The sequence below is a fragment of the Doryrhamphus excisus genome, linkage group LG15 (assembly GCF_037039965.1).
Source record: "Doryrhamphus excisus strain RoL-2023G ecotype Guam linkage group LG15, RoL_Dexc_Guam_v1.1, whole genome shotgun sequence".
Lineage (NCBI taxonomy): Eukaryota > Metazoa > Chordata > Actinopteri > Syngnathiformes > Syngnathidae > Doryrhamphus > Doryrhamphus excisus.
Genome location: NC_136371.1, coordinates 12,862,362 through 12,870,617, shown reverse-complemented (window position 1 = coordinate 12,870,617; position 8,256 = coordinate 12,862,362). Strand labels below are relative to the sequence as shown.

General features: G+C 42.4%; 1 protein-coding gene across 1 annotated transcript; it reads right to left on the bottom strand.

The window, feature by feature from the left end:
• Window positions 1–667: 667 nt before the first annotated feature.
• On the bottom strand, window positions 668–7,010 carry LOC131104700 (class I histocompatibility antigen, F10 alpha chain-like). Its single transcript, XM_078796821.1, has 6 exons — window positions 6,501–7,010; window positions 5,440–5,620; window positions 5,237–5,299; window positions 1,485–1,534; window positions 1,256–1,434; window positions 668–1,175 (listed from the first exon to the last, which is right to left on the bottom strand). The coding sequence occupies exons 2-6, from the start codon at window positions 5,561–5,563 to the stop codon at window positions 668–670; spliced, it is 924 nt and encodes a 307-aa protein (XP_078652947.1). The 5' UTR covers window positions 5,564–5,620; window positions 6,501–7,010.
• Between the last annotated feature and the right edge of the window lie 1,246 nt (window positions 7,011–8,256).

Here is an 8,256-nt window from a genome sequence, read left to right as displayed (position 1 = left end):
GTGGCGATGAGTCTCTTATGAGTTCCCGCTTTGCAGGATTGTTGTCATTCAGCCACACGTTCCAGCTTGAAGCACCTTTTTAGTAGGATTCAGGATTCAGCCAGCACAACAACCTCCTGTTGCACCCTTGCTGAGCCTGCATTTCCCTTGAAGGTACACCAAGACAAGCCTTAACAAAACATTTCAAGATATACTTTCTAAAACATAAACAGCCAAAGAAGAAGAACACACCACTTCTCCATCTCATATCCAAGTGTGATGACGTCCCAGAAAAGGGCCTTTGATGGAGACATCTCTCTTGTGTTCACTTGTGTACACATATGATCATCCTCAAAAAGTCAGAAGAACATTTGGGGGTGCAAACAGTCCATGTGAGCTAACTCAGCCTTCAGCCTCTCTCAGAGCTCGATGCCACCGTCACGAGCTGTCCAACAAACACAAACGCAGCATGAGCTGCTTCCTCATGTTCACAGAAGAAGAAGATGTTTGAATTACCAGCTGGATCGTAGTTGACTGAAATGAAAGAGAAAGAAGGTGACGTGCACTTTGTCCTCACGGTGCGTGTTTTGTGTGTGAGAGTGTGTGCTCTGTCTCTGTGGATCTTTGAGTGGAAGCTACTCAAAGTCAAGTCAAACATGGCTGCACCTTTGCAGCCTGGATGAAAGTATCAACTCCCAGAAGAAGACAGACAACATTTGTGTCCCTCACCTTGTCTGTTGATGACAATGACCGCCACAACGGTCACAACGGTCACAACTTTCTCACCTTCACGGCTTGCGTTGCTCAGGATGCTTCTTCTCTCCAGCTTGGTGACCATGTCCTCCTTGACGCCAGACAGCTGAAACACACATTCGTACTTGCTCTCCACGTCGGCCGTCATATCCACTTCCAGGTCCACCGTCATTTGGAAAGTTCTGTCGTGGTTAGGGAGGAGCTCTCCGTGCTCCACGTCCTGGTGGATCTCCTGGCCGTCTTTCCTCCAAAACAAGACCGCTCTGTTGGGGTAGAAATCTGTCGCCAAGCAGCTGACCGGTGAGGACGGCGTCTTCTGGAGGAGAAACACCTCTGGAAGCTCTGCACAGGAAGTGATGGAGCTCCTTCCCAACATGGAGAGAAGGAAGAACGATGGAGAGAAAAGAGTAGAAAGAGTGTAGCTTGTAATGCTAGTAATCTTCCTGTGGGGGGCGTGGTTACAAAGGTGAAAGTATCAAGTGGTTCTACCTCTTTTCGTTAGGACCTTCCTCCTGTAGTTCACATCTTCAATTCAGAAGAACAACGCTCAGTGTAGTAATACTTCACGTAGTACAATAAAAGATTGTCTTCATCCAACTTGTGTTTGTTGGTAGCAAATTGTGGATTTGTATTTGTAGTGGTCAACGTCCATGTCTTCATGTCCAATAAGAGGAGATCTTCTCCATCATAAGCAACCTGAAACTGTCAAGAATCCTGTGGCACAGAGTGTTGTTTGGCTGTTATGCAAGGACTTGGTCCTTGGCATAACCGAAAAAGGCATCCAGCAACGTCTTGAGCAGGACTGTAAAAGGTGAAGTAAGTTCTATGTGAAGTATTTCCATAATGCCTCATATTAACTCTCTAACAGGATCTCAGTGTATAGACTGGTCATATATCTCATCTCGTTTCGTATTATCTACATACTGTATTGTATACAACTCTGGGAAAAACTGTTGATTTTGTTAATACTTGGGTTGTTTAAATTGTTTATTTTTCTATATTGTGTATTTTTGTACTGCTTAACTGACTCTGTACTCTTGCTGCTGTGCAATGCAAATTTCCCCACTGAGGGACGAATAAAGGCATATCTTATCTTATCTTATCGTATTTGGCAACGTCCTGAGCAGGACGGTAAAAGGCATCCAGTGTGGTCCTGGGCATGACCGTAAAAGGCATCCGGTGATGAAGTCGGGGAAAAGACTTGAGGAGAGTGACGCTACCTCTAAATCATCACATCGCGTCCAGGTACATTCTGGCCCAGAATGTTAGCACCTGTCTAGGGTCCCCGCCAAGGGTAACTGGCTGTAAGGGGGATGGGAAGGTAACTATTTGCTATTGTAGACAACCTTTTCAACCTTTTTTGAGCCACGGCACGTTTTTTACATTGGAAAAATCTTGTGGCACACCACTAACCAAAAATGTTACAAAATGTCACCACGACCTCACACGTGCATCAAAAAGTCTATCGGAGGAACAAGGTAGGTGTTGCCACACGGACCAATATTACATTGCTCTGCCAGTCTTTACACCACAGACACTCCACAGTAGCCATGTTTTTACATGACCACTTTTTCTCTTTCCGAATGACCTTTTGGGAAACATTGGTATCCATGGAAAGGAATATTCCAATCTCTTGTCTACATGTGCCGTGAAAATCAAACAGAATAGTCAATAGGGCATGCCCAGTAAAACGTAAACATCAACATCACGTGATACCGGCTTCCACAAGTTTTTCTTTCACTTGTTGGAATAACTCCGTATTGCCAGTTTTTCGTCTGTCCAGTCTTGAAATTTAGTTTGGATCAAAAACAAACTTTGCTGAGCAGTCCAGTGCCGATTGCCGGCCTCCATTTTTAAAACTGAAGAACGTCTGGATCTGCGTGTTACGTCATATCTGAGCATGCGCTGAACGCACCCGGGATAAATTTAAACAGGAAAAGATCAAATTCAGTCTTGCTAATATTTTATAATTAAACTCAAGACATGTTTTATATAGATATATATTTTCTTTTTTAATAAAACTGCACTTGTGAACAAAGTATAGAAGGGTTTAGATTCTGTTCCACAGATGGCGGTAATGCATACGAAAGCTGCTTGCCAACCGCCAATAAACAACAGAAGAAGAAAAACACCACAAAGAAGAACACACCCTGACAACTTGTCAAGTGATATTGGATAATTCCTCACGGCACACCTGACGGTTTCTCAAGGTACACTAGTGTGCCGCGGCACAGTGGTTGAAAATCACTGGTATACACTATGTATACCCTTGGAAGATGTTGCCATAAAACTACAGCCAGTAACGATTGTGCTTATGGCAGGGGTCTCAAACTCAATTTACCTGGGGGCCACTGGACCTAGGGTCTGGGCAAGGCTGGACCGCTCCAGGTTTTCAAAAAAACCCAAAACACATTCATTAAAAAATATACAAACTTTTTCAGTGCTTTGGTTCCGATTTTCTACAATAAAAGCTCTGATAAAACATTCCACTGTTCTCAAATATCTTAATTTGTATTTTTCTGCACAAAATAAGATGAAAAATAAATAAACAAATCAAGAATAAAAAAATCAATCAATCAGTAATAAATAAATATAATAATAATAATAAAACGGCAAATAATAAAAACTTAAACCACATATAGTTGGTGGGTAGACAAATTATTTTTTCAGATTAAAATTAACAAAGCATTATTAGAGCCCTGTAGACATGACAAAACACGACTATAGTCACATTTATACTCTTTATTTACAACATATTGCACAACTGCAGGGTCTTGAGACACATGCTAACTCGCAAACTAGAGAGCTAGCGACCTAAACGGTAGCCTTCAAGTTATTTCCTTTAAACTTAAATAGCCAAAAACTTACCACTTCCACACGGATAGGGAGGATAACTATTAACAGTTATTTGACCTTTAACATGAACATGAATCAAACGTAATAATTTTTTCTGGGTACATGATACCATACAGCATCCATATCAAACTTGTGGGGGCCGCACTAACATTAAACTTTCATATCAAGGCGGGGGCCTCAAACTAGTGTCCTGTGGGCCACATTTGGAACCGCGGGCCGCGTGTTTGAGACCCCTGGCTTATGGCTATGCAATTAGTATTTTTAGGTCAACCTCGCCTTATAAAAGGAGGGTATATTCTTTTATACTTTTATTCTTTTAGTATTTCTTTTATGCATTGTGCAAATGTTAAGAGGGACTACATACACACACACACACAAGTTAGTTGAGCCTTCACCATGTGTGATGTGTTGATAGGGCCGCACTTACATAAACACGTACACACACACCTACACACACACAGTGAGAGGAGGAGGCTTGCTCGGAAAGATGTATTTTTTTTATCACTGCTGGTTGAAAACGACCTCATCTCATAAACATCTTGAATTCCAGGAAGAGTAGTGTTCCAGGAAGAGTTGTCCCAAGATGGTAAGAAATGTTGAAACTGTGACGCTGAAGGGTGAAGAGATATAAGAACCGCACCCAAAGCAGTTTGGGGCTTTTTCCTCCTTGTTAGTCCCCAGTATCCGTGCAGCGCATCTATCTATGAAACTGTGACTTTCTTCTGCAAGCGAATAGAGCAACTTGTTGTCTCGTTAGAAGAAACGCAGACTGTGTAACCTGATAGCTAAACCAGCAAGGCGCAGCTTAGTGAGAAGCAGCGCCTGGGGACATCAGAGGAAGCCACACATAGATGCGGCTCCTTCTCTTCTTTTTTCCCATGTGCAACGTTGAGCCTTGCAGGAAACCAAAGAGGATTTATCGACAGTACCTTGATGGAATAAGGATTTTCTCTCCAGTGGTGATAAGAGACAATTTTTTACTTTTGACTTTCACTTCTTTTTATCTGGATGCTGTTGTGGCATAGTTGTTGTTCTTTTTGGGAAAAGACTGACAGTGTGGTAGAGACCCACTCCTCCTTTTTGACCACTTTGGACATTACCGGTTGGGACATTTTTTACAACTTTTGTTCATATGTGAATGGAGCTCAACAGTATTTTGAAAGACAAAGTAATGTATTATTTTACATATTTTGCTGCTTCTTACCCTTGCCAAATTTATTATTAAATTTCTTTCATTCACCTTTTCTGTTGTTTTTATGTCTTGTATGATAAAAGAGTAAGCTGTTTGCATGAGAAGATTCCTTTTAGGTTGCTCCGGTCACACCTATGATAAGATAAACAGGTCCTTCTGATCACTAATAGATTAGTAAAGTTTCCACAGAACTACAAGCGGCTATAAGTAGAGGGTCTAGTGCTGGGTACAATTTAAATAAGGCTACTCCATTGTGCTTAGTCTGGATGTAGTGGGGCCGCCTCGAACTACGCCGTGAAAACCTGGGTGAATTTCCTTCAACCTGACTTATGAGCACCCTTTTTAACATAGGAGGCTTTAACCCTTTAAACTGAGAAGTCAGAGAGATAGGTACGCCTCCTCAACACACGAAGGGGTCTTGCACCACCTGGTAACAAGGGTTTTAACAAAACCAACCTTTAACCTCATCAGTCTCATCATCCCATTCACAGCTGCACATCACCTGGAGAGCATGAACGCCTGAAAGAACGACAAAGTGTTGAGTAACCACTTAGCAACAAGACAAGGTATCCCTGCAGTAATGTGTCTTTATTACAGTATAAAAAGTGTATGAGTACATCAAATATATTTTAATAGTAGAACGTTCAACATAAACAAACCTCCAGTTTGGTTGAAAGCCTCCATAGCAAAGTCAGGGCAGCATTTCAACCTCTGCTCACGAACAAAACCATCTCCTGTCTGTCTCAGCCAGTAATCTGGCTCTTCAACTCTGCTTTTGTTCATCCATCTGGCTTCTGATTTCTTGTTCTTGCTGTCAGAATAACTTCAGTGTGTGGATAACTGAAAGAAAAAAACAAGACGAGAGTTTTCTTATACACAATCAGGCCCGATGTCAACAATGCAGCAGAGAAAGCGAGCACAATGGAAGCTAAACCGGCAAAACCTGACGAGGAACTCTAGTTTGACTTTTGTTTGGATTTAAGAGTCAGACACCAAGCAAACAATGGTAGCTTTAAAAACACGCCGCCAACCAGTCGTTACTAGTGACTGGACTGTGTTTAAACAGTTGTGTGACTGATTGTTTTTATGTTTGTCACACTGCAATATTTTAGATCATCCCACAAATGTAAATATTAGTCAGTAACAACACAACTGAACACAAAGACCAAGACCAGAACCATTGTTGAACAACAACAAAAAAAACATTGATGCCCGTCTATGTTTTGACCTTTAGAAAAAATATTCTTTGGTCTGACTAGACAAAAGTTTAACTTTTTGGAAGGTACGTGTCCCATAACATCTGGCATTAAAAAAAACCCATCATAGCAACAGTAAAATATGGTGGTGGTAGTGTGATGGTCTGCTGCTTTGGACAATGTCAGGCCATCTGTTGGTGACCTCAAGCTGAAGCCAACTTTGGTTCTGCAGGACAATGACCCAAAACACAGCAGCAAGTCCACTAAAGCAAACCAAAATTTTAAGCTGAATCCCATTGAGATGCTGTGGCATGACCTTCAAAAGGCTTCATGCTGGAAAAGCCTCCAATGTGGCTGAATGACAACAATTCCTCCACAGCGCTAGAAGAGACTCACTGCAAGTTATCACACGGAGCCACATAGATTTGCAATTTTTTCTCGCTTAATAAAAACATTCATTCAAAACTCCAGGAGAGGCTGTTTGGAAGTTGCCTTGACGAAACTGGACATCTGACGTGGCCTACCTTGTGGAGGCGCTGCAGCAGAGGGATGGTGATCATCTCAAGACCCGCGGCCGCCCAACTGTCCTAATGGCATTACATCTTGGACCTGGACTATTATACTCTCTGTTTATATTTAACTGTCACATGTTAACCTCTCGACATCCATTGCAGCTTGGTCATCCTAGAAGGGGGATTCCGCCATCTGCGGTCCCTTCTCAAGGTTTCCTTTTCCCTAATGGGTTTTCAGTTTTTCCTTGCCCTGATGGGGGTTCAGATCAGGGGATGTTGTTTGTCGTCTATTGTCTATCATCTACTGCTGCCTGCTTGTTAAGCCCTTTGAGGCTCTTTTGGGATTAAGGGCTATATAAATACACTTGACTTGACTTGAACACCAATGAAGAGCAAAGTGGTCATGTTAGCTTAAAGAGTGTAAATAGTAAACTTACCAGATACCAAATAAGAAAAGCAAGTTCATGATCAAGTTCACAACAAAATAGTGTTTGTTAGCTTGAATCCTACATAGAAAGACAACCTTACCAACACTAGCTTGGCTAGCAAACATGATAAGCCAGCAAATGAGGAGACCACATTTGTAGTTGACCACCTGAACCAATGGGAACTCAACTTGCCGATTACGTCACTTTTTAAATCAGGTCACACTCACCGTGAAGTTGGAGGTGGATATGGTTTATTTTAGACGTGTGTCTTGTGTTGGGTGTCCTCATTAAATGGAATTGGGGATTAAAAACAAAGTAGTCTTCTGCCGGACTCGCTATGGAGCTCTCCTTTGTGGCCACTTAGGGTAAACGCTGGAGCGGACGGGATGAAATCACGTGACATCAGTGTACCCAATCATTGCCCAATAAGTAACTTACTGCCAATCACTGAAGGAGCTTTTACGGGAATGCGGAAATTAATATTAGCATAATATGAGTAATGGCTTAAAAACCACAGAAATAGAAAGACGTAAAAAGCTCACCCCCGACACAACACACAGAGCGCGGTGTCGCCGCCGCGCAGTGCTTCAGTGCACACGCCGCCATCTTGTGTAGCACAACTTGGCAGCTCAGCGTGCGTAGTGTATAGACATATATAGGTAGTTTACAGGCGCACAGTAGGACATTTTAATGCCTTATCACCAGAATTTCAGAGACCATCAGTAAAGACGTCGAAAGTCGCAAACGAACAAAGTTGTGCTACACAAGATGGCGGACTCGCGGCGATTAAAAACGTACGACTCATGAGTTTTCTACATAATGTAGTCCTGTGTTAAAAACTAACAAAGAGGGACATCCTTCCTGATTACCAAGCAGGCGGTGACCCCCGCCCCCTTATTTTTGTACGACAGCAATCTCCAATCTTTCTGGTCCGGTGACAACATGTCAAGTGTAACTGAAACAAAAGAAATAAAATGCTTTTCCAGTGTGGTCGTCACCGTTTCGGTTTGGGGATTTTTTTCTCTTACAGTTAGCCACATTGGCCACAGGGAGGCGGCAGTGTACCACCGAGTCACCCTGCCAGTATCAATGTGAGAAAATCAGTTACAAGAAATACTTTGTGCACAGTGGAAATACTATGCTATGACTGTTCGACGATTCCTGCTGATGAGACGTTTGTTGACGCATTAAACCACGCCCCGAGACTGCTCATTGTCTTTCACACACGCACACGCACGCACAGACACACACACACACACACACAAGTCATCACCTTGAAGCTATCGCACACTTCCCACAAGGAAATGGTAGTAAATGGATTAAAAAAAATGACATAGCAA

Excerpts from the sequence above, each read along its gene's own strand:
- LOC131104700 (XM_078796821.1), bottom strand. The coding sequence starts at position 5,563 with ATGAACAAAAGCAGAGTTGAAGAGCCAGATTACTGGCTGAGACAGACA. Across the intron at positions 1,535-5,236 it reads TGAGACTGATGAGGTTAAAG|TCCTGCTCAAGACGTTGCTG; the intron begins GTTGGTTTTGTT and ends CACCTTTTACAG. Across the intron at positions 1,176-1,255 it reads TGTTCTTCTGAATTGAAGAT|GAAGATTACTAGCATTACAA; the intron begins GTGAACTACAGG and ends CGCCCCCCACAG.